This window comes from Theobroma cacao, chromosome 5 (genome assembly GCF_053813885.1).
Source record: "Theobroma cacao isolate CCN51 chromosome 5, ASM5381388v1, whole genome shotgun sequence".
Classification (NCBI taxonomy): domain Eukaryota; kingdom Viridiplantae; phylum Streptophyta; class Magnoliopsida; order Malvales; family Malvaceae; genus Theobroma; species Theobroma cacao.
In genome coordinates this window covers 37,751,919-37,776,846 of record NC_142643.1, presented here as the reverse complement: position 1 = coordinate 37,776,846, position 24,928 = coordinate 37,751,919, and the positions used below count along the sequence as shown (strand labels likewise).

At 33.4% G+C, this 24,928-nt stretch overlaps 2 protein-coding genes across 3 annotated transcripts; both read right to left on the bottom strand.

Annotated features, from left to right (window-relative positions):
• Positions 1–110: 110 nt before the first annotated feature.
• On the bottom strand, positions 111–11,936 carry ARI8 (IBR domain-containing protein). Its single transcript, XM_007029118.3, has 15 exons — positions 11,399–11,936; positions 9,571–9,695; positions 9,210–9,315; positions 8,988–9,078; positions 6,873–7,045; positions 5,995–6,099; positions 5,773–5,861; positions 4,567–4,674; positions 4,155–4,245; positions 3,958–4,047; positions 2,281–2,328; positions 1,496–1,567; positions 1,323–1,422; positions 1,119–1,245; positions 111–858 (listed from the first exon to the last, which is right to left on the bottom strand). The coding sequence occupies exons 1-15, from the start codon at positions 11,588–11,590 to the stop codon at positions 585–587; spliced, it is 1,791 nt and encodes a 596-aa protein (XP_007029180.3). The 5' UTR covers positions 11,591–11,936; the 3' UTR covers positions 111–584.
• Positions 11,937–13,656: 1,720 nt separating this feature from the next.
• LOC18599237 (CMP-sialic acid transporter 2-like) lies at positions 13,657–23,594 on the bottom strand. Of its 2 annotated transcripts, XM_018122171.2 has the most exons (17): positions 23,378–23,593; positions 23,197–23,240; positions 22,896–23,057; positions 22,669–22,785; positions 21,108–21,164; positions 19,909–19,986; positions 19,637–19,681; positions 19,227–19,286; positions 18,954–19,076; positions 17,683–17,760; positions 17,343–17,412; positions 16,971–17,078; positions 16,309–16,442; positions 16,018–16,097; positions 15,132–15,180; positions 14,968–15,033; positions 13,657–14,081 (listed from the first exon to the last, which is right to left on the bottom strand). In XM_018122171.2, exons 3-16 carry the CDS (start codon positions 23,049–23,051, stop codon positions 14,983–14,985), a joined length of 1,206 nt encoding a protein of 401 aa, XP_017977660.1. In that variant the 5' UTR covers positions 23,052–23,057; positions 23,197–23,240; positions 23,378–23,593; the 3' UTR covers positions 13,657–14,081; positions 14,968–14,982. The 2 variants fall into 2 exon arrangements, with proteins under 2 accessions (XP_017977660.1, XP_088662924.1); XM_088806798.1 differs by lacking the exon at positions 19,909–19,986 and having other exon boundaries at positions 23,197–23,594.
• Positions 23,595–24,928: the final 1,334 nt, after the last annotated feature.

The following is a 24,928-nucleotide window of genomic DNA, read 5'->3' as shown; positions in this document are numbered from 1 at the left end:
AAAACATAACTCAAGTGGTAAAAGATTTTGCTCACCTCCCAGGTATCAAAACATAAAATGGCCAATTATACATACACACATACATGCACGTAGGGGATTTGGTGCCAAGATGAAAAAAGGTTTACAACAATTTATTTATTCTTGCAGAGGCCACTGCCCACTGCAGCCTATCATCTGCAAGTAGTTCCATTACAATCCACTTGAAAGCCTCAAGCTTGCTACAAATATATTTTTTAGATAAAATTATAACCGTAGAAATTACATATGAATACATTGGCATAACTCTGCTGCCACATGGAACAAGTCAAGTTGAAAGGTTGGACCTAGCGAGAATAACTATATACAGCTCACATGGCAACATAAACATACAGTGAACTCTCTTTCCCTCTTCTCCCAACATCAGTTTCTCAATGCTACTGCACCCTATCATGGCAAATTTGATTTAAGAGATGGAAAGAGCAATGGAAAAAACTTTTTTCTCCCTTTGGCAATGCTCTAAAGGCCCACGCCATGGCAACCAGACATCAAGAGGCAAAGCCGATGTCTGTCCATCCAGGCAGATCAATCTGGTCTAGAAATGAAATTTATCGACGCTGCTGGCACATTTGGCAAATGGTGGCAGACTTGACATTTGCATAGGTGCAATATTCACAGGACCAATGGCCTGAATCGTCAATATTTCTGCTAGAGCCACTGGATCTGGAGGTTGAACCTTTTGCCTTCCCACTTCTTCCCCTACTGCTACCACCTCCCAAGCTCTTTGAGCTCCCCATCCTGCTGCAGGCACCATGGGAGTCCACATCCGATAGACCATTTTCTAGAGCTCGAACTAAATTCTCAAAGTAATTTCGAGTCACACTGTTGTCATGCAGTTCATATAAATATAATTAGAGGATGCCAAGTCTCTGGAAAAAGCATAGGATAGGGAAAACACTTTGCTAAAAAGTTTAATTAAAAGATAACCATCTCTTTCTGACACAATAGATTCTTTCCATCATAAACCAAGCTTTTAAACTGACAAGCTCCTTAATAAAACTTCACATTAAGATTATCAAATTCTACTTGATATTGAGTTTTATAAAGAATTTAGATTTAAATATATATTAAATGAAAATTACCTTGTCAATCCAGCAAGTTTTGTCCGAAACTCATTAAAATCTTTTGATGGGCCCTCTGCATTGAGGTAAACCTGTAGCTCCTTCTCTGCACATTGGTGAAGTCGTTCTAACCCAGACTCGGCCTCACCTGCAAGACATACAGGGCATGAGTAGTGCAAAGTGAACAGGAATAAGATGCCATAGCTTATAGACAGGGAGACATACCTTGCAAGTATTCAAAGAACTGTCTTTTAGCATGTTCATGTTCTGGTAAATAATATCCATAGGCATATGTCCATTTCAGAACTCTCCTACATTCTACTATCTACACAAGTAGAGCAGCAGCGATAAGCTAAAGCAGTATGTAGCTAGTGACCCAAACAAATTTTGGAATTTACCTGTAGCCATGCCTCAGTGATGAACTTCAGCTGTGACTCAGGTTGGCACTGTCTGTCACTCAGCTTCTCAAGCTACAGTGACACATAATCATTAGCACTCTCCATAAACTAAAAAGCAAGATTAAATAGTCTGAAACAAGATAAACACTATCAAATGGGAGGGAAAAAACTATTCATCTTACTTCCTCTCTCTCTCTCTCTCTCTCTCTCTCTCTCTCTCTCTCTCTCTCTCTTCTTCCCTCTCTTCATTTTATTATAACTAATATCATTCTTATTTTTTATATTTGTGGCAGGGTAAATTGTTGATTTTGAGGAATTTGTCACCTTTAACCATGAATTAGTTCAACATAACAGAAAGATTATCACCGAAGGTAAAAAATGCCACACTTTTAGCAGGCACAGTCCATTCAGATAAAATTAACTCAAGATATTACTTTAAAAACAGAATCACACAAGTAGGATTCCTCATTCACTGCCATTAGTTTTTTTTTTTCTTTTAATCTATATATCTTTTCTGGTATAATGCCATGGATGGTCTGCTATCAGCCCCCTAGGCAATAGAAAGCGCATAGCTGCTATATTATGAGAAAAGTTCAGAAGAAACGTGTTAACTCAGATAAAAAGAATACGTAAATGACATGAACCAGCACCATTCGATTATTCAAATGTTATTGATAGCCTTCAAACACTATCTTTATGACATCCACAATAAATGGTAGCAAAATAAACTGACAACACCAGCATCATTAAATAGGAAGTCAATAACGTTAAGTAGTTTGGCTTACATGCACGGTCTGCATTTGCTGTAGATCTGCCAGTGCCTTTTGCCTAGACTGCATGAAGTGAAGAAAGTTTTACGGAGTATTAACAAATGTTTTCTCATTTAAGTATATGATGGCTATTTCATCTATAAAGTATTCCCAGCAAATAAATTTAAGCCAGTCAAAAGGAGACAACAATATATTGTATGCATTATATTGCATGCATTCAAGCTTATATATGGTTGTTTCTGCCAAGTAAAGAAAAAATAATCAAGTACCAACAAGTATTGATCAAAGCAGACCACAAGATACTTCAAACAAAATATAGCCAACTAAGTAATCAGTTCAAACAAAGCAAAGATGCCTGCATATGCACAGTGATGCACATGATTTCCCAAGAAATGGAATTCAGGAAAAGCAGAATTATTATACATGATAAAAAGATGATACTTAACGAAAATTCCACACTCTCCCATCACTGCATTAATCAGTTAAATCACTAAAAAACACACAACATTATACATAACTGAAAGCAAATTATCTCCTTCAAGCCGATTGTCATATTTTCTTCTGCCTCTGGATCACATATTTTATCTATTTAAGTTTCTATCTTAAGATAGATCATCTAAATTCCTTCCAGAAAGTGTCCTCACTTCGACGGAGGGGAGTAACTAACATTTTTCACTAGTCTCTCATTCTAGATTTATCAATATGCCTCTCAACACAAAGCACCCCCCTTGAGCACAACTACAACTAAATCCTGATAAATCTTAGTACTATCTTAAAATAATAGAGCAAAAACAACAGAATGTACAGTAGATTTCTAATATGTGGTTTTAGAACGGAATATTCCTAGCCTTCACACACTCGGTACTAGCCAGGGGTAGAAAAGCTTAAACCTTTCATAACTTGGCTGAAGGAAAAAAAAAATTAACCAAACAACAAGCCTTCGGGGCTTCTTTAGGTAATTCATGATAATAAGGGAAGCAGGAAAAATAATTGCCAAGAAAGGTGCTTATGGTAGCTGTAATCCAGTCCATTGCATGGTTAGTATAAACTTAAATATTGTCCATGTCATCCATTGACCATCTTGCACAAGAATACGTCTCACAGGGCCCTCAAAATGTTTTCAAAAGGCAGTTTTAAATTGCAATATAAGTGCATTTCATGACTGTTTCTCTCCACCCCCCAGTTCTAAAAATTAATAAATAAATGAGTTGCTTGTATTGAATATATTGACAGGTGACAATAAATATGCCTTTCATCCAACCTCGGTAGCATACTGTCTCATCTAAAGCCTAGCTATGTCCATCTAAAACCCATAAACTATAATCCATGATCTTCAGCTCACTGACCAACCTTTCACTTAAAATGCAGGTTCAAGAGAACTAGGGTTAAAAAGGAGGAAAAGAGCAGAATGTAAATATCTATTATCCGAGCAATGCCAATCATAGCACTTACCAAATAAATCATTGATCAATAACGAAGAAATAAACTAAAGATAGTCTATCCCACAGCTTTAAAGGGAAAAGGAAAAGAAACTATAATGCTTAATTCACAATACAACCTAATGCCATAAACTTTATGGGGTACAAGAGAAGATAGAAGAATCTTTATTCTGCCAACCAGTTATTCAGAAAATCAATAACGGTGACACGCACCATGTCAGTTTCACTACAAATCTCACAAACTAATACATACTGATTGGTTGGTTGCCCATCGTTCGTAGTAATGAGTATATCTCTCTAGAGAGTTTTTAGCCATCTCTCTTCGTTTCTCAGCCTCATCATACTGTAAATAAATAGTATGGATCAGAAACACAAAGTGGGCAGTTAAATGATGATGCAAAATGACTTATGACAAGCACTGGGAAATGCTGAATGCCAAAAGTTTCATACCACACCCTCTTGTTTTGCTGTCTCGTAACGGTTGCAAGCATAAAATCCACCAGTTCTCTCACCATGGTCTGACCATGCACCAAGGCAAAGCCTGCATGAATCTCTGGTCAACTGACAGAAATTTTTATAAAAACAAGAGAAAAATAAAACAGTATCCATACAGAAGAGTAAAAAAATCAATTTGTTTTTGGTACAAAATCTTTTCAGTACAGCCTCTATTTAGGAAAAAAATTCACTCTTATTGGTAGACAATATAGCAAACAAACAATAGCTTGAATTTATACAAATGAATAGGAGAATTATTTATTTTGTTTTTTAATTATAAAAAAAAAAAACAAAACAAATAAGGTAGTGAGGTCAGAGTTTCATCAACATACAAGCAATGCATTTGTAAGCATTAGTATTAGCTCACCAGCAAAATTCAAATTTACAAGGTGGTGTGCATGTAATATGCATACACCCTTGGTTCTTCTCAATCGGGCGCTTGCATTTTGGACAAGGCTTGGAATTAGCCAATATCCTGAAGATCAAAACAGGCATATTGATTGAGAAACAGACAATTATGAAAATATTGTATGTAACAATAGATTTTGCTAAACAACTACTTAATAATTATACATTCTCTATATATAGTCACATACAGGCCCATTGGTAAAAGTGAGGCGGACAAGGAAAAAGAAACTTCATTTAAAGTAAAGAAAATTTCAAAGGAGTTATTCATTTTGTCCACTTTCAATGTTTAGATTTTAGAAGAAAGTCAAATGATACATAATTTAGAATATAAAAGGGTAAACATTTCGCCTATAACCTCTGTAGTTGCAACTTTTCCCACATAGTAACCTGGGATTTTTTTTCTTTTTCTCAATTAGCACTTGTCATTAAGTTCTGTTCCCAATGAAGGTTACACCATTAATTTTACCTAGTAAAATTACCAAAATACCCTCAATTAAAAACGTGTCTTATTTTTTCACACTTAAGGATATTTTTATAATTTTACTAGATAAAATTAATAGCGTAACCCGTATGCATACAGAACTTAACCACTTAATTGAGAAAAATTCACAAGGTGCAATGCGAAAAAAGTTGAAACCACAAGGGATGTCGATAGAATTTACCCAAAATATAAAACTGACACATTAGTATAGATATATAAATAATGGAATACATATTTCACTACTTCATGTAGTAGCAAAAATAGTTCAATGCATAGAGCATACGTGAGAACCTATAACCATCATTACCATTTCCACAATTCTCTAAAGTATCATCTGACCCCCCATAACCCCCTCCACCCCTGCCCCAAGAATCCCTTCTCTCTATTTTTCTGATGTTCAGAACTACACTTTGTTGTTGGAAGGACTAAATCTCGACAAGCTTTTCCCAGTGGCCCAGTGACAATATCCACAATACGCGACAGTCAGATAAGAACCATTCTACAAACATATTGTTTACTTTTCAACATGCAAACTTTTGCACTCAAGCTTAGATGTTAAGGGAGTAGAAAATGGCTTCTTTTGGGATGTCTATTCAGCACCAATTTAACAAACTCACTTTTTGGTACAAATTAAACAACCTAATGTATTAGAATAAATCTAATTACTACAATCTCATTCCGTACCAATTCATATTTTCAGACTCTGCACTGTTTTTCAGTATCCACTTGGCTACAGTGCCACAATCAACAGGACGGTGAGCTTCCTCAGTGCACTGCAAGGTCAAATGCCCATTATGGGTCACAATTCATGTTTGCAATTTTAAAAGTAAAAAAGAATGAAGCAGAAAGCCGTATGCATGAATTGTTAAAAGTACTCTAACCAGAAAAGATGCCAAAGGGTCTTACATTCCAGCAAAAGCTATAAGAGCAGCGACAAGTAACATCATAACTTCCACTGCCCAAAATAAAGTCCACAGCATAATCACAGCCTGGTGCAGGACACCATTTGGTCTAAAAAATAACACATACAAATATAGAAAATGTGTAAAGATACCAAAGGAATGAAATTTAGAAATGAAATAAGGAAAAAATTGTGCCTCTATCATTTTATTACTGATTCCAGTGCTGAATATATACAAGGCAGTAATTAAAAAATGGAAGATGAGAAAATATTAAAACAATGGATTAGTGGGTCTACTATACGACAAACTTGAGGAAAATCCCATTAATGAAGCTACAACAGAGACAGAAATAGATAAATTGTTATTAACAAATTTTTCATACACCCTTAACAAAGCCACATGAAAAGTGTAAGGTATACTTAGTTATTTCACAAAACCCCATGATTTGATCAAAAGATATATTGCAAATTTCAAAAACTATAGAAAGAAAAGAAGAAGAATTTTAGATTCAAAATGCCAGATAACAATTTTTTTTTGGAGAAAAAAGCCAGAGCACAAATATGATATGAATGTTGTTAAAATCCTTTTTAAGAAAACTGCTAAAGGGTAGAACAAATTTTCAATTCATCCCCAATTAGATACTAACCATAAGGCACTGAAAAACACAATCCACAACCTCTCAACTCCACTACCATGTACTGGCACCCCCATTCTTCAACCCAAAATAAATACATTAAAAAGAATATAAAAAATATAGAAGTATGCAATTTTGAGAAATCATTTTGCAAATTTAACAAGTGAAGGAAAAATAAAAACACAATTCAAATGTTACTCCTATGTACAATTGACCAATTAATCAAAATTTTTTACAAATATTGTTACCTTCCTATTGTCTTCAACATAGGATCTAATGAAATAACGAAAATATTTCTCTTTGTCCTCATCAGAAGCCAATACATTTATCATATCTTGACCAACAGCAGCAGCACAGGATGGATCAGGACATCGCAACATCAAACATCCAGGACCATCATTGATGGATGTGCTAATATAACCTAAGCAAGAAAAATAGAAGATAATAACCAAATAAGAAAATTTCATAGCAAAAGATGAAAGGTCGGTAAACACAAAACTTAGAACAGTTGCACATAAACTCTCAGACATGGAAAAACCATTAAGATAAAAGTAATTTCATTTGCCAGGTTAACAAAACACAACTAGAATAGCTAAAGTATCACTAGGTCTGCAATTGAGCTTAAAACCACATACAACTAAAGTACAATGTGAAACAGGATTTTTACATGTACAAGGCCAATGTTGAGCTGCTTGAAGTGTTCCACAATATGGTCTATTTATCATAATCAGAGTGAATAGGACAAATAAAAAATTGCTCTTGGACAATAAGCCCTTCAACCCTTGCCAGCAGCTTAAACATGTGAACCCAATGCTTTCACAAGAAGCTTCCCAAAACCAACCCATAGCTCTTGAGACAACTCTGAAACTAAACTGAAAAGGGGAGGTACTGGTGGAGAATAAACCTATACGATAACAATAAGAAAAAGTACACACTTTCCACATAGTGACAACGCATTGTTCATCTTCTTTCAGCTTACTAAAAGGGTCATTGGCCATGCACAAAATATACATGATAGAAGGGCAACAGAACCAGGAGCTTAATTATATCTGTGGATGCCCAATTTCCACAAAAGCTTCTAGATGCATGCACCTCTTGCAGTCAGTAAGGCATAAACATCAATGGTTGCAATATTTATAATGGGCCTGCTTTAAAGTCTTTCCATAGTCTCTTGCAAGATTTCTCTCATCTTTATTTCTTCAAAATATTTTTAGGAATTCCTCATGCCAATTAACAAATGGCCACTAATGTCCCATGGCACACAGCCTGAGCAGTAAAGGAAAAAAATAATTTATGAAATTTGCAAAAGGCAGTGATGGAACCCTGTCCACTAGTTTGGAATATGTTACCAACTCCCACTATCATTTTAAGAACCAGTTATCAGACAAGAAAAGCCACCTATTATGCAACTGAGAACATTTTAAGCATTTGACTACATAAGTTCTGGACTGCACATGACACCATTTACCTCTGCCACTGTCCCAGATCCAAAATCCTGAAATTGTTGGGAGACTCAAAATGATGGTATCAATAGATTCAACCAAAAAGTTTACCTATTCTATGAGCCAAATACCTGAACTGGCATCTCTGACAGAAACCATACTTTCTCATGGAGTTAGCTTTGGTCTCCCCCCCCCCCCACATAAAGATAAAGGAACAAAGAAATTATCTTTGGAATGGATGGAACAGCTGGTAAATTTTCACCAACAGGGTGCTACAAAAACCACAGAACTTTAAAATTATGACCATCAAGGAAACAAGGATAAAACTAAAACATACTTTCCCTCCATCAACAAATCAGCCAAGCCAAGAGAGAATCAAACACATAACAAGAGAGCAGAACCATCCAATTCTAGAAGATAAAATAGAGCTTTCTTTTCTCCCAGAACCTGAACCACCTAGAGGAAGCTTCCTAGCCTGAAATTACCGATCTTTCCCCAATTTCATGCTTCTAATTTAAGAACTGCAAATTCTTACAAAAAAAAGGGAGAGTAGCAGGCAAGCAGTGGAAATGGGTGGTCATATAGATAGTTAAACATTCTACTTCCCAAGAAATAAACCTTTCATTTATCTACTAAGCAGGATATTCATAACATCACCAGTACCATCTGGTAATATAGCTCTGGCCAGTTACGTAAGCTGACAGAAGCAATCATGACACTGATATTGAAATCAATGATATTAAAAGTTCGGACTTTTCCATGGCAAAGGTATGAAAAATTGTTGGTTTCCACCAAACAAAAGTAAACCAAAACAGGCAAAAGATTGAAATTCCTAGGATAACAGACATTAAAACTAAACAAACATCAGACTTTTAAGTACCATAAAATGAAAACATCAAGTATGGCTGTATCACAACAGACCTGCCCAGCAAGAGTTACAAAAAGGATGACCACATGCAGCAGTGTGTAGCCGATCATAAGGATATGTTTCAAAACATATCCCACAAGTCATCTGCCAAAATAAGAGATGCCAAGAAAAATAAGAGGTATAAACTGTCAAAGAGTGCATAGCAAATAAGCACTTGAACTCCTAGCTCATGACAAAACATGTCAAAGCTCTCATTCGGGCATTGCACCACTTACTTCTCTACCATCTGGAAATGGGACTACAGGCTTCTCCAACAAACCAACAGACCTGCGAACCTTTTCCTCATCTGCAAACCATTCATCATGTACCTTACTGACGCTCCTGTAAGTCCAAAATAAACATAAATCAATTAAAACATCAAAAAACACAAATATATCATCACCAGGAGATTGCCAAATAGATGCATATACCAAACAGCAAATGAAAAAATCCTAATTCCACTCAGCACTTACATAGCTGCAGTTAAGATCCATCAAAAATACATTTCTCGATAAGTAAAAACCTTTGCATGATTTGGAAGGAACAAAAGTAAGAGATTATTAAATAACAGAACTTATACCAACCATGATCACTCACCAATTATAGTAGCGTAGCAGGATGCCTGCTTCAACCTTTGAGATGGAAAGTACAGTAGATACCCTCATAATATCATCCTCTTGACGCTGACAAATATCTACTTCGCTCAAAACGGTATAATTTTGCTATGAAAAGAAGAGACAGATTTAGGATAAACTGCTTCAAAAAAAAAAACAAAAAGAAACTAATTAACTAACAAACGAGGGCTCAAAAAACTGTAACTTTTATGTACACAAGGATAGAAATGTTATAAGCTTGTAGGGGAAACCACGTTGTTTGTAAACTGTCCTATAGCAAAAGAACTGAGTGCATACAGTGCAAGTTTAAAAGAAGAATTGTAGAAGACACTAACTATAAAATCAAAAAAGGTCTTTCAGTTTCAGACAGTCAATATGCACTGGAAGTAGTAACTATTTAGCATTAGCAAAAAGTAAGGTTTTCAGACATTCAGTATGGACAGTTCAGTTGTTCCCACTGGTGCTAAAAAGAGAGCAGCATAAATACAATTAAAGAAAAAGGTCAGAGAGTTAACCAGCCAGTTTAACAACGAAAGCAGGTCATAATTTGGATTTCAACTTGCATACATGACTTTAAAAAATGGCTCCTGGCATGATTGCATTTTCCCATTATGTATACAAATGCACTAAATTATAAATATTACCAAAAAAGCAATGAATTGTGGTTTAAAAAAACCAAAAAGGATCCTTTCAAATCTAAGTAAAAGCATCTTCAAATTTCTCTTATATCTGAAAAAGCAACTACTACCCATTAGCTAAAAGTAGCTAAAAATCATGCCATATAAGTTCCACCAAAAAGTAAAATGATTCAGGTGTTGAGCCTTTTCAATTAGAACTTTGATATATTTATTTACACCAAAAGAAACCAAAATTCAAGATGCTTAGAGGAACCAAAATTCAAGAGACTTAGCAAAAACAGCAAAAATAAAACACTTGATAAATTTTAGTGAAGCAACCATAACCAAATTTTGGGAAAAAAAACCCCAACATCCTCCTAATCTAAACATAGATCTAATGGAACAAATATAGACGACAGACTGCATTTCAGGTAAATATTTTCTGGGTGCCACTTCCTTATGATGCTTACTTGCTCCATCCGTTGCAGGTCATGTTTATTTTTTATTGTTCTATCTAATTTAATTTCCTTTCCATAAAGTAACTTATATATAATTTAATTTATCCATCCTTCAGGTCTCAATCTTAGCACTGCACATAATCTAATAGTTCAATATCTATTAAAAGCTTTGATTGCAAAACCAAAGAATAAGTGCATTACTTTTACAGGTAAGGTCTTCTTTCTAGGTTTAGGGTGCAATGACACCACTTACACTAAACCAAATCCACCCAATCAACCAACAACCTTCTTATGTATATGTCAAAATTTGAAAAAACAAAGCAAAAGCCAGATCAAGCATATTAATGATTATCGAAGATTTGCCAGCAGCACCCCATAAAGATATTACAATTTGTTCATAAAAGCCTATCTATACCAACCCTATAAGTGAAGTCGAGCGCAGTTCACATTAATCACAATTCACAAGGTCCCCTCCCCAGCACCCACCAACCTTCGAAAAGAAAAACAGTTGTATAAAACTTAAAAGGCATCAACATATTTAAGAAATAATCATACATTTTAACAATCGCGATTACCCGAAACCAACCCCACATCATCCAATGCAACATAATCCTCAAAATGAACATTAAGAAAAGCATGGAAACCACAGCTTTAAATTTTAAAAAGAAAAATCAAAGCAATTAAAGCAAAACCCAAACAAGTACATGCAAAAAAAAAAAAAAAAGAAGCCAAATACCTGGTATCGATGAGAGACAAGGTCATCAGAATCATCAGAATCGTTGTCGATGAACTCATAATCAGCGACATCGGCATCGGAATCATCGTAAGCAGCCATGGCTCCAGCATCATCGTCGCCGCCGCTGTAGAAATCGTCTTCCCCCGATTCGTTGTTGGCGTCGTGCATATCGATATCATCCTCCGATTCCATTTTCCTGCTGCTTTTTATATATATATGAACAGTAATAACAAATTCAATCAACGAATCGCAAATTGAAAATTTGGGAGAGAACGCAAAGCAAACCCTAGAAAGTATAACCAGATGGAGCGTGAAATCAATCAACGATGAATTTGGAGAATGAATAGCTGAGATGCAAATAAGGGGAGAAAAGTAGGGTTAAAACGGGGATGGGGAAGGCGGATGGTGCCGTGAAGGCTGGAGAGTAAAGCCAAGCAGAAATGAAATGAGAATTGAAAAGAAATGAAAAGAGGGAGACAACTTAATAAGTTAATGGTTAATTCTTTGTGGCTTTTGCCAGAGAGGAAGGAAGAAAAAACAAACAAGGAGGAGAAAAGGGCAAACGTAATTAAGTAATTAATTAATAAACTTTAAATGTCAGTAGTATTTATTTCGTGGAAAAAGGTAGGTTTGCAGGAGACGATAATGATTGAAAATAGGGAGAACTTTGTCAAATTCCTCCATTGATAAACCTTCAAAAAAAAAAGGTAAATGAAATTCAAGGAACAAATTACTATTCTTTACAATACAATTCCATGATTCGTGATTATTGAATTTTATTTGAAAAAAATGGTTTAATTATTATTAAAATTGTGTTTAAAATGAAATCAGTTTACGAAAATTTATATTAATAATTTAAAATTATTCATGAATCATCTTAGATCGATGAATTTGTATAAATTTAATTTTATGATTCAAAGATTTTAAACACTTATTTGTTTTTATTTTGAATTAAAAGATCGAATTATAGTACTAAGCTATGAATTGATTTTAAACAAAAATCATCTCAAAATTACAAAAAAATAAATCAAATATTACAAATTATGAGTCTTTGAATCCGTAAAGTGAGTTTACAGATATTAACAAGTAAATAAAAGAATTTTTTATTTAAAAACGTTTATATCCAAAATAAAATACCAACAACACGAATTAAAATTGTAAAAACTTTGAAATTAATAAATTTAAAAATAAATGAATTATAATGTGCATATTTAACGTATTTATGAATGCCATTTTAATGTAATTTACATTTATGATTTCCTTTAACAAAATAAAATTTAGATGTAAAATTGGTCTCTTTATAAAAACAATGCACCAATCCCAAGCCGATACGATCATGGTTCGTGATCTGGACCTGACAACACCAATCGGACCATGCCCACTCCTGAACTAGACATTACAGTTTTACTCATAATTCAAAGGTTTTAAATGCATTGTCATAAATTCTATCCCAAGCCTTGGAACGTACAAATGAATCTCACAAAACACAAGAGGGCAGATATATATTTTGTTTAAATATCTTTACTAATAATTCACAATTCTACTGTATTTAAACATTAATTAACTTGTAAATTGATTTCTTGATCCCGATTTTAAAAGAGCACAGATTTTGTAAATAGGAAATTGATGACAACATGATTTAATTACAAAGATCAGGCAGTAAATGTATTTTATTAAGCAATGAAGTAATAGTCTAATCCTAATAATATTTTATAAATTAGTAAAGACCGCGACACATGCCCATGACGAAGGGTGAGGAAATCTGCGTGGCTAATGCGAACATTCAAGCGAAGGTGACCATGTGGCATGCACTAAAAGAGTATACACTTTTCAAAGTCAGCTTTTCAATAAAGAGTGGACGAAAAGACAGCGTCAGCATGCCTTTGAGCCTTTGCTCATGGTTTGAGGGTAGGAACTGTATTAAAACCTAAGCCCAAAACCTGCTCTTGTGACCTTGAGAAAACCCACCGAATTAGCACCGCAATTTTAGGGGGGAAGAGATTCTCTTTTCCTCCCCTTTTTCCGCTCAAACTCAATTCCTTGCGTATATGCAAGGTGTGTACATGCCCATCACAAAGCATTTCTAGTTGTACTCTTGCAATGGAATAGCGTTTACAGGTACGGCACGCCATTGAACCATGATTGGACAAGGTATCTTGACCTTTGCTTGCCCTGACCAGGATATGACCAAGCAAAAACAATTCAGGCTTGGTCTAGCAGTCATCATTACTTATAAGGAGGGTAAAGAGTCCATTGGGTATCAATGAAATCAGTGCAAAACTTCATATAGAATTCTTGGCATGTTCACATATGATCCCTGAGACATTTACAGGGCAAAATGATTGAGCTCAGCATCATGTACAACATGAGGAAAGAAAATAATTACTCCTTTACCCGATGAAGAAGAAAGAAAAAGAAGAAATCTATAATTCCGGTATAAGAATTGAAACTTTTCTTCTATAGCAGATCTTCAGCTTGGTGACGAGCCAACTCACTGGTTTCATAAGCTATGCTGTGATGGGGCAACTGCTCCAAAGCATGAGATGAAGAAGGGTATCCCAAAATGAAGTAATGAATTGTGAGTCATTAGATGGTATATTTTTTTATTCTATTCAGTTACAAAAAGCTGTATTATCTTCTGTAAATGAGTCCACCTAAAAGAATGTATGCTCCAAATGTGTTCCTGAAATTAGACCATTAACAAGAATTATATACTTGAAAGGCATTTCAAAAGGACACAACAAACAAAAATCACTTAAATGATCACGAAACTGAGTAATTAATCCATCTTCTTGATCTTTGCCCAGCTCGGCCCAGCCACAACTAATGTGTTAAAGCCTCATAAGAGTAACAAACCCAAGTTGCATCTAATATTCCTCTTATGATAAAGAGGAGAAGCTTCTTATACATGAGCACACTTTTGCCAGGTTAACAAGCCAAGAGCACTACACTATGTCAGACAACTAACTAAGTATATATGGATAAATTTCTAAACAAGGCATCAAAAATATCTGGCTACAGCTGACAAAACTTAACCCGACCCATAAAAACTGCCCAAACTTGAACCCTAGCGCAACCCAAACCAATTTCAATCTAAACCAAACCTGAATCAACACTAACTGGAAGTGACCTGAACTTAAAATTTAAATTAAGCACAATATATACTATTTTCTCGTTGAATATTGTAACTTAATTAAAGAAATAATAAAATATGATATAGATTATCATAGAAGATGATCTGAACTCAAATCAACTTGAATTATTGAAAAAAGTCAATGACCTAAACCATAGTAATTTGAAACAAAAAGGAACTTGAACCTGAAGTGACCTGAAATTTCATGAGCCCACCTGAACCCAACCTGCCCAAATGCCACCTCTATCTTCTAAAATTAATGAAATCCTATAAGTTTTGAATATCTCCAGATTCCATGTAGGTACAAGCAAAATTGATTATGAGGATAGTTGCCTTTTATTTGAAACCTCATATTATTTTCCCAAGTCAAAAAGAAATAATAAGTTCTATCCAGATAAAGAAGTGAAGAAAATTAATCAATATTGTAGGTCCATACCCAATACATGAAAACCTAAACTGGAAGAAGCGGTCTTTTTTCCTCCTCATTAACACGATGACCAGCCTGGAAAAAAAAACATGCATTATTAAACACCATAGCAAATCAACATTCAACAGAAAGGTCAGTATTTTCAACAAAAAACAGCTGGTGAAAGCTCTCACATCTTCATTTGCTCCAGCGGTCATATTTAGGAAGGATGCATCCTTAGACCTGATAAGATATTGGCAAGTTAGCATCTTTGTTTGCAGTGAATCGAACAACTAAAATATTAGGAGCAGTGAAGATAAATCAAAATGTTATGGTGCTGACAAGCACATAAACACACACCAGCTTTCACTAGAAAAGAATGCAATGAACTTAAACTAGAAGCCTCTCTAGTCCTCATTGAATGTATAAAATGCTCATAGAAATGCCAACAGACAACCTTCCAATGAGATTTTTTCAAGAAAATAGGGCTGCATATAGTGTCCTTATATTATCATAATCGTTCGTGAACTTCAAAATAGTTATTCCCTTAATGAAACTCCAATCATCTCTCTGAATAAATTATCAGATAATTGTGCTGATCAATAGGACATATTTTTTTAACTTGAGAAATGATAGTAAAAGCTTGATGCCACCCACCAAATCAGGCATGACCCCAGCAACATATGTATTATGCTTGATATGTTAGCTCCATGCTAAATACTAAATTAATATCTGTTGTTTCAGACAGTCAGAATGCATTATAATTAAACAAATTTGACAACTTTGTTCTTGGTCCAAATATGATTATTGACTGAAAGTAGGTTTACCACTTATATGATAAACTAAGACAAATAGATGAAGTGTCATATTTTAGTTCACCTCAACACAATGACATGGCTAGTCTTAGTTATCTTAATGGTTTATGTCACAAATTGAAAAATCATGAATAAATGATTACAGGATCCAAAATGAAGGATGTCGAAGAAAATCTAATGCTGTTAATGCCCTGATAGGATCCTATCTAAGCACAGAATGCTTACTCTTGGTCCACAAACAATTGCATACAGGAGTTAGGCATACCTCTGGCTGTCTTGGCTATCCACCATTTCAAAACTACTACCTTGCTGTTCATCTTTAACCTTTGAAAGCGCAGAAAAAAACTGAGGGGAAGAAAATATATAACACAACATAAGCAGTCTCTCCCTATCATCAAAGTAGCAAGCAAAGACAGCATAATAGGAAAGGAAATGTAAAAATATATATAGGTCAAGGCTTCTGTGTGCTCTTCACTGCCCACAGACAGAAATGATAGAGAAGAGGAAATCTGTGTCAGCATCAGCATATATGAGCACCTACATAAGCTAAAATTACCTGATGCATGGAGATAATCACAACTGAGATTCCTAAAACAAAGTTTATAGTCAGGGTGTGACCAAACAAAACAGCAGATGCTATGCCAGTAAAAATTGTGGCAATAGTTGAGGAGTACTTTTTCAAGATTGTATCTGCAAGAACAAGAAATTATTTTTAGAGAATACAAAATACAAATGATATGAGAAGCTTATTAGACAATAAAAGAAACAACAAACTATGATGACAAAATATAACACCACTAATAAAGCAAGGATCTATGAGAAAAAAAAGCAGCCACTCAACCAAAAGAAAAACAGAGAATTTAATGAAAGATACTAAAATATGGGAAACTGGTTTGACTAAATTTCAGCAAGATAAGCAACAGCATAATTTTGTAAGATAAATTTGTGGGTCAGGAGGTGTCCATGGGCTGGTGCCAGGCCCGGCTGACACCTCTAAAAGCTAGGCTCAGGCTTGGCCCACCCATTTAAATTAAATATATTATTAAGATATTTAAAATTTCAATTTTTTAAATATATTTTAGAATTAAAATTACACAGAAATATTCTTCCCAGGTCTTATTAAATTCAGTGTTTTCCCACAATCCCTTCATCTTCTTTGCCTTTTTCTTCTACCAACTTACAGTCAAAAAATTAACATGATTGATAACTGATATTTACCTGCATATTTGAAGAAGAAAGATGATAAGATCCCTTGGGCTGCATTGTTGCATATTAAAAGCATGGTAGCCTTTGAATGTCCCTGCAGGATATCCAAGCTACTGGGACCTAAAAGCAAGGAGGTCAAGGAATTAAATCAGCTAGTCAACAAATGAATTATGCATGTGCTTAGAGCAATTTATACTACTTCCAAATGCCAAAATATCAGTAAAAATATATATAAGAATTTGTGAGATAACCAAGAACTAGCAGCCAAACATGATCAATGAAGTGCTGTTGATAATCATATCATAATTTCCACCAAACATTCAGAGCTTATTAGAAGCTTCATACCATCAACAGTAAATTCTGAGCTTAAAGTTTATGTCCTACCTTTAAAAATTGCAATTCCGAGGATGGCTAGGAAATTGAACATGGCACCATATCCATAAAGAAATAAGTTCTGGAACACATATAGCAACCACAAATAAATGTAAGATTCAAAAGAAAGGTCAAAGACCAGAATTGTTTAACCATTTAGCTATACTTCAGCAAATTACTTTAATTCTCCCAAAATCTGTGCCATATAAGAGTAGTTCAGAGTTTTTCTTTATTTTTTCCCTAGTTGTTAATAAAATCAATGCAACCCAAGATATACGTGCCATCAGTTATCCCACCAGGCTAGGTCATCACGGTCACATGAGTACGACAAATAATATCATTAGAAACTCACCTGATGGTAAATGCTCGTTTCAAATTGGCTCTTCATAGCATACTCATTAAAGACTGATGCCAGGGATGGAACAGTAACCTGCATAAATGTCATACACTTAGTTTTCAAAAAAAAAAATACACTTCATAGCATACTCATTAAAAAAAATACATTTTTTTTTATCTTTCAAAAAAAAAACACTTAGTTTTCATTGTGTCACATTCTCTTGCATATTAGATACATTAATATTATACATATAACTAAAGGTTATTGACACTATTGTTATAGCAGTGTCTTTGTAAGAGGAAGGCACAATTACCACAATAGTGCACTCCTCAAAATTATTTTTCACAGTTTGTCTATTCTGAGTCTTTTGACTCATTGTGAGATTTCCTTCAGATTTTTTTACTCTTGAGGTGCTCTAGTACTTCTTGTAACATTTGTTTAGTAAAAACCTTTTCTTAACTTATGTTTGTAATAGTTAGTTTGTTTATATCCATGATATCCTAAACTGTCTCAACTCCAAAACTCCAACCCACAAAATAATTTTATTTTTCATTTATCATTTTATTCTTTTTTATTATTTTATGAAAATATTAATTACTACTAGGGAGTGGGGAAAATTTTGACACCATTATAGTATTCGAGTATGGTTGATAACTTGATTTGATCATATTAGATGTATTTAGATAGCTGATTTCGAAAGTGTGCATTATAAATTATGAGAATTTATTTGTGAATTTAGTCAACTTCACACCATACTAAGTGTATTAATTATTTAGAAATTTCTAAACGATAGTCAATGGATTTGTACATTATGGTGTGTTGTGAATGATACCATTATCTACTAGTTTACAGATGTAAACTTACAAAAATTGCATTTATCAGTTTATTTGTCAGTTCATCAGTTCTAACTTAACCTTTAAAAGACCAAAACAACCATTTTATATAATAGTTTTGACCTAACTAATCATAAAATATTCCTTACTTAATTTCATTACTATTTTACTTTTTTAATTTTGATAAATATTTAAAAAATTCTCTCCCAAACATAATATTACCTGCTGCAACATGCAGGTACCCCTACTTGGCAATTGCTAAAAAACTGCTTAAACTATGTTTAGCTAAACTATAATCTGTGAATAAGCATTCTCTACATTTATTAACAAGGGGGCCAAAAAAGGCATTTCAGAAGTCCTACTGTCTGAATAAGATTATTTCAAGATATAATTCTTTGTAATAAAGACAATTCAAAAGGTTGCCATATAGATTGAGTTTGCAACTGTACTTACAAAAATTATTGTGTACAAGTATGCGCCTGTTGCAGCTGGAAGACCGAATGAAGTAGTACCCTCTGGTAAAGACCGCAACTGGTTTATACTAATTCCAATAAGCAACAGAGCGAGAGCTTCCCACTGTTACAAATACAGATCATCACCAAACATGCAGAATATAGGTAAACTGTAACCAATTAGTCATTCCAAAAGCCCACATATTTTCTTTCAATATTTGGAGAATTGAATGTGATACAGTGCAATGAGAATATTTTATTTGCTCAAACTAACCTGAATAATAGAAAATCGTCGTTTCATGATCATCTTTAACAAGATAGCTATTACCAAAACCTGCAGACATTGGACAGCAGATAGAAACAGGTTCACTAATAATTCTCACTGAAAAACCGAAAAGCAACAGCAGGATTTGTGCAGAATACTTAATCTTTCCATGAAGGACAGCAGCATAAAGTTAGTTTTGACCAATCGGTTTAAATTTTAGATGGAATGATAAACTAATAGTTTTTGAGATTCATCATACCCATTGACTGAGGTGGTAACAACAATGTGAAGAATACCCAAAAAGGAAAAGAAGTTTTAAAGCATATAACTAACCAAAAATGCATTTTGTTAAAGCACAAAGGAGATTGATTAGAACCTATTCTATTTAAATAATCCTTAAACATAATGTATCATGCTACCTTCAGGTTGCTTAGCATCTTCACTGTTGCAGGATTGAAATAAAGCTGCATGCAAATAACAGCATAATTATTAGAAATTAACTACTATTATGAAACACCAAGCCAAGGAATACCAATAAGAAATTTTAACAGTGGTTAATTGTTTAACAGAAATATTGCACATAGTTAAATGGTGTTTCCCACAATTCTATAGAATCAGTTCATGCATAAGTAATTGAAATTATACAGGTAACATAAAAGACAGAAGCAGCAAGATCATAAGAAAACACCACCTGCATAATAAACTTTAGGTAATTATTAATAGCATAAAGTAGAGCTGGAACGGCAAGAAGCAAATTATTTCGAGCAGCCTGTAAAGTTGAGAACAAAGGGAGAGGCAACTTGAGGTCAGAAAGATGTTGTGGATGAATGACTACATCTCACATCATTTCAGAAAAGTGGAATCTGAGCAAAACAAACAACGTGTAAATATCAAGGAGAATAACAAGCTAAAAAAGTTCAAAAGGACTTAATGTCACATAAAGACAGTTTCCTAAAGCAAAAGGACACAGCACAAATAGAGTAAAATAATTGAGTTCACAGAAAGCAATCCAAACACAATTTTCTCAACCAAATAAGGTGACATAAATGGCGGCATATTTTTCAGAAAACCCTTTATATACATAAAGAGTTAAAAACATACCACCCATTCAGAAACCAAAGGAAGAATTTTTTATGGTTAAGGGAATATAAACACACCCACACACCAGAGGATGCAAAGCATAAAGAAAACTGCCACTCAAAAACCAAAGAATGTCAACAATGTAGCGCTCACTCTAAAGAAAATAAAACAAAACTCACAGCTCATCTACCATTAGTCCCATTAAAATTGCACATTACACAACAATGTGTCTTGCCAATTTTACAGCACAAAACCAAGAAAACCAACACAGAAAGCCAAATCTAAGTGAGGAACTAAAAAACGTTTGGCTTACTTGCTGCATCTCTAGTTTCAGCATGGCTACTTAACAATTGAAATTCTTCTAATGTCTTTCATCACCTTCTCTGCCCTAAATATCCTAAGTGTTAACAAAGATCACAATGAACTATCATGTTGGTATCTCAATTACTTTTGTTATCCACAAAGAAAGTATATATAGTTAATGCAATTTCTTAATCAGTTTTACAGTTTTGGTGATCAATAAGAAATCATCCATATCATTAGAACAAACTTCAAGAATTAACATTTAAACTACCAGTAAGTCTAACAGTTGGTCCTTTGCATAGGCTACAAGTTTTCATCACATGTTGCAGCATATATTTCTAATCTCAAGATTGGACTATTGCGATCCTTTATGAGAAGCTTATAAGAAGGATGCATCATTAAAACTGTTGAGATTATTAATTTTATGAAGAATTAGTGAAATTAGTGATACAGAAACTAATGACAAATTGCAATCGAAATCACAGATTTGTGGAATAAATTTCTCACCTGCACTAATGTAGAAATTGAGAGAAGAGATTTCTCCCCAACTTTCTTATGCCGAGCCTTGAGAGAGAGAGAGAGAGAGAGTTAAATAAGAACAATAATGAAATGCTAATGAAAGAATTTAATAAAAAGAATCTCCAATAACGTTTAATAATAAATAATTAACAGACTTCCATTCATCATTAGAAATGCCATTTCTCCTATTTCTACTGAATACAATTAGCAGGCCCATTGAGCTTAGTACAGGGAAAGCTTAGTAATGTTTCCTGAGGCTGTAGGTCAATAAGCATGATCATTTCTATTTAGCAATCACTCGAAGTTCCAATCAGCACTAAGGCACCAGGTCCATTTACATACTTGCCACCTCTAGATTATCTAATAATAATTGGCAGTGAACATAATCTATTTCTTCCCGCATGTTATGCAGTTTCTAATAACAAGAAATGAGTCAAGATGATATCTCCACTAGAACTCAAAAAAAAAGAATTCTATTGGTTTACAGGCCAACTAGAATTTCTGAATCAGATATAAAACAGCTTATAAAAAAAATTGATCAATCAAATGCAAGAGGAATTTGAAACAAAATTAACTAAAAGAGACAAAACATGGTTGACAAAACCACTAACTCAGAACCTACAAAGCTATTCTGACTAAATTCTCCAACTTGACATTATGTCCTTCTATAACGCCAGCCTAACATGAGTGTGGTATATAAACTATCACTATTATCAAATCAAGCAATTTTGTAACCCTCCTTTAAGACTTTTCAAGTTTCATTATTAGATCTATTTTGAAACTATTTCTGCAGTTTTCACGCAGAAAGCAATTTGAACTATCAAATGTTTGGGTGCCTCACGTTTTGTGGGATATATTCATCATCTTATGGTGCTTCTGGTACCCTTACATTATATATGCAATTCCTTTGTCATGCAAACCAAGTTCAATAATTGGCCTATCAAAGGGCATCTTTAGACTGGACACGCTCAGCTCGGTTTTCTCCAAATATTTACTAGTCCGTAACAGAGAGACAGTTATGTTTTCTTTGGTTTATCTAACCTATTATAATAAATAAATATAAATGAACCTTAAAATCCAACAGGTATAACTAAGATTTAATTCAAAATACAACTGCACAAGGACAAGACAGTTCATGCACTGGATACCAAACTTGATTTAATGGAGAATTGTGAATACAGCTTCACTAGGACCAAATGATACATGCCTTCCAAACCTTATGATAATTTAAGACTCAAAAGAAAGAACAAATGGCAGTAATTCTTAGCAAAAGAATATACCTCATACGATTATTAGCATAAACACAGAAGATGAAGTTTTAAAACTCCCCGCTTGTCACGTGCCTAGTTAACTATATCATTCAATGTTTACTTATTTATTTATAGTTAAAACACACATGCCAAGCATGTAAACCTGTTTGCGGAGTTCTTTTAACTCCAGTGCCGGTATATAGGATAAAGTTCCTTCCTTATATGTTAAAGAAGGTACATAGGATAACGTTCCTTCCTTATCTGTTAAAGTTTCCTAGTTAAGAAAATGCTTAAAGTACCTGGAACAAGAGCATAACGATAGCAAAAATAACTTTGGCCACCTCGGTGAGAAAGTTAACGCTAATAGGACTAAAGTTGAAACCCCCATCCACCTTTGACATGTAAACCAATATAGGCTGCAAATATATAAAACATATATAAATAAATAAAAGGGTGTTAGAATGCGAAGGCAGGGCTACGTCGCTGGTTCACACAAAGTTTGATAGTTAAAAAGAAAGGAATTGACCTGTAAACCGACCAAAACGCAGTCACCACTGACCAAAAGCACATTGAGAAAACGGGTTTTGGAGGAGACATGGTTGCGATGCCTATCGTAAGCCCTCGAAACGGCTTTGCTGTTCGGCGATGCTATTTTCGAATGGCAAACACTGCATTCTATCATCCCCACCTGCCCAAACCAAAAAAAAAAAAAATCAACCGCATTCTTATGAACACATAAAATCAAAATTTAATACCAAATTAAGATCTCGAGAAGCGGGAATTTGAGCATTTGAGTGAAATTTGGGGAATAAAAAGAGAGAAATTACCTGAGCAGAATTACGGGAATCTAAAGGAGAAGACGGAAGCAGATCTTGAGAATAGAGGGAGGGAGAGAAATCGAAACGGCGATCAGAATTTGATAAAAACAACAACGAAATTGATTGGTGAAAACGCAGAAGAAGAAAACCGGGGAACGATGGAAAGAAAGAGAAGGAAGGTGCGATGTACCGCCACTCACTGGCTGAGAAGTTGTGCTTTGTTTTTGTTTGAATAATTTAGTTTGAATTTATATAAGAAAGATACTGCCAGTTTTTAAAGCAATAAAAACAAAGAGGTAAGATGGGTTGGGACTTTCCATTCATATTCCTGATTGCTATGGAAACAAAATCAAAGATTTTGTATGCATTTCCATAACTACAGCGAAACCCCAGGTATGATTTGACCAAAACAGACTACTTACGGCCTTATTTTATCAGACCTAGTTCTAGTAATTTAAAATTTTACACAAAAATCGGATGAAGTAATAGAAGTGTAGTAATAAACAACGCTAATGAAATATATCTCTATTTACTTTTTTAAATAAAATAATATCTAAATAAATATTTAAATTATTTAAGAAAAAATTTTATTTTTTATTATGTTTAATTAAATTTTTATATTTTTATTTTAAATTAAATAAAATTTTCTAATTAATTATTATTTAATTATTTTCAATAAAAAATTTTATTTATTATCATATGTTTATGATGTTAATGTTGATGTGATATAAATTGATGTGTCATAAATAATTATGAAATGACATAATAAATAATTATTTGATATTTTTCACTCTCTATGTCATTGTCATATTAATACCACATAACTATCACGTGAATATAAAATTATCATTGATATTTTATCTAATAGCAATTAATCAACTATCAATAATTAAAATTTTATTTAATTTAAAATAAAAATATAAAAATTTAATTGAACGTAATAAAAGAACAAAAACTTATTTAAATTTTTTTAAAATAGTTCATAAATTTTTTCAAGTATCATACCATAAATATTTGCATTCAACATTTTTATTAATTTTATTTTTTAAATCATTTTGTTTAGTTTTCCATAGATACCTTCTATAGAAAAGTTTGATTATTTAAATTTTGTTGGATAAGTATCAAACATTTATAGTTATCTTATATATTTTTGATAATGGCATATTTTTAAAATAGACTTAATATTTAAAAAAAATTAAACTATTCAAAAAATTTTAAATAAATTTTTATATTTTTTATTGTATTCAATCAAACCCTTACATTTTTATTTTAAGTCAAATAACCTTTTATATTTTTATTTTGAATCAATTAAACCCATGTAACTAATGATTACTTTAATCAAAATACTATTTATCATTTTTTACCATGTGATGTTAACATGTAATGCTACCTCATAATAGATAATGACGTGATATGATGGCGTGACTATATTATATTTTTCACTATTCACATCAGCGTTACATGCATATAAAATGATAATGAATATTTTGATTAATAGCAATTAGTCAATCATTTATCATAAGAACTTATTTAACTCAAAATAAAAATATAAAAACTTAATTGAATGTAATAAAAAATAAAAATTAATTTAAATTTTCTTATATACTTCATAAACTTTTTTGAGTATTATGCATTAAAAATATTATATCTTGATATAGAAGTATCTATCTATCTATTATAAATGTTCACTACCTCCTATATATTATTCTCACGACTATTTGCATAGTTGTTTTAATTTATA

Bases quoted from the DNA above. Each gene is read 5' to 3' on its own strand.
- ARI8 (XM_007029118.3), bottom strand. From the start codon at position 11,590: ATGGAATCGGAGGATGATATCGATATGCACGACGCCAACAACGAATCG. The intron at 9,079-9,209 runs GTAAGTGGTGCA...TTATTTTGGCAG, and splicing joins CATTTCCAGATGGTAGAGAA to ATGACTTGTGGGATATGTTT. The intron at 1,246-1,322 runs GTATGTCTCCCT...TATGTCTTGCAG, and splicing joins GTTCTTTGAATACTTGCAAG to GTGAGGCCGAGTCTGGGTTA.
- LOC18599237 (XM_018122171.2), bottom strand. From the start codon at position 23,051: ATGATAGAATGCAGTGTTTGCCATTCGAAAATAGCATCGCCGAACAGC. The intron at 19,287-19,636 runs GTAGCATGATAC...CAATGTCTGCAG, and splicing joins AGATGCTAAGCAACCTGAAG to GTTTTGGTAATAGCTATCTT. The intron at 17,413-17,682 runs GTGAGTTTCTAA...TATGTGTTCCAG, and splicing joins AAACGAGCATTTACCATCAG to AACTTATTTCTTTATGGATA.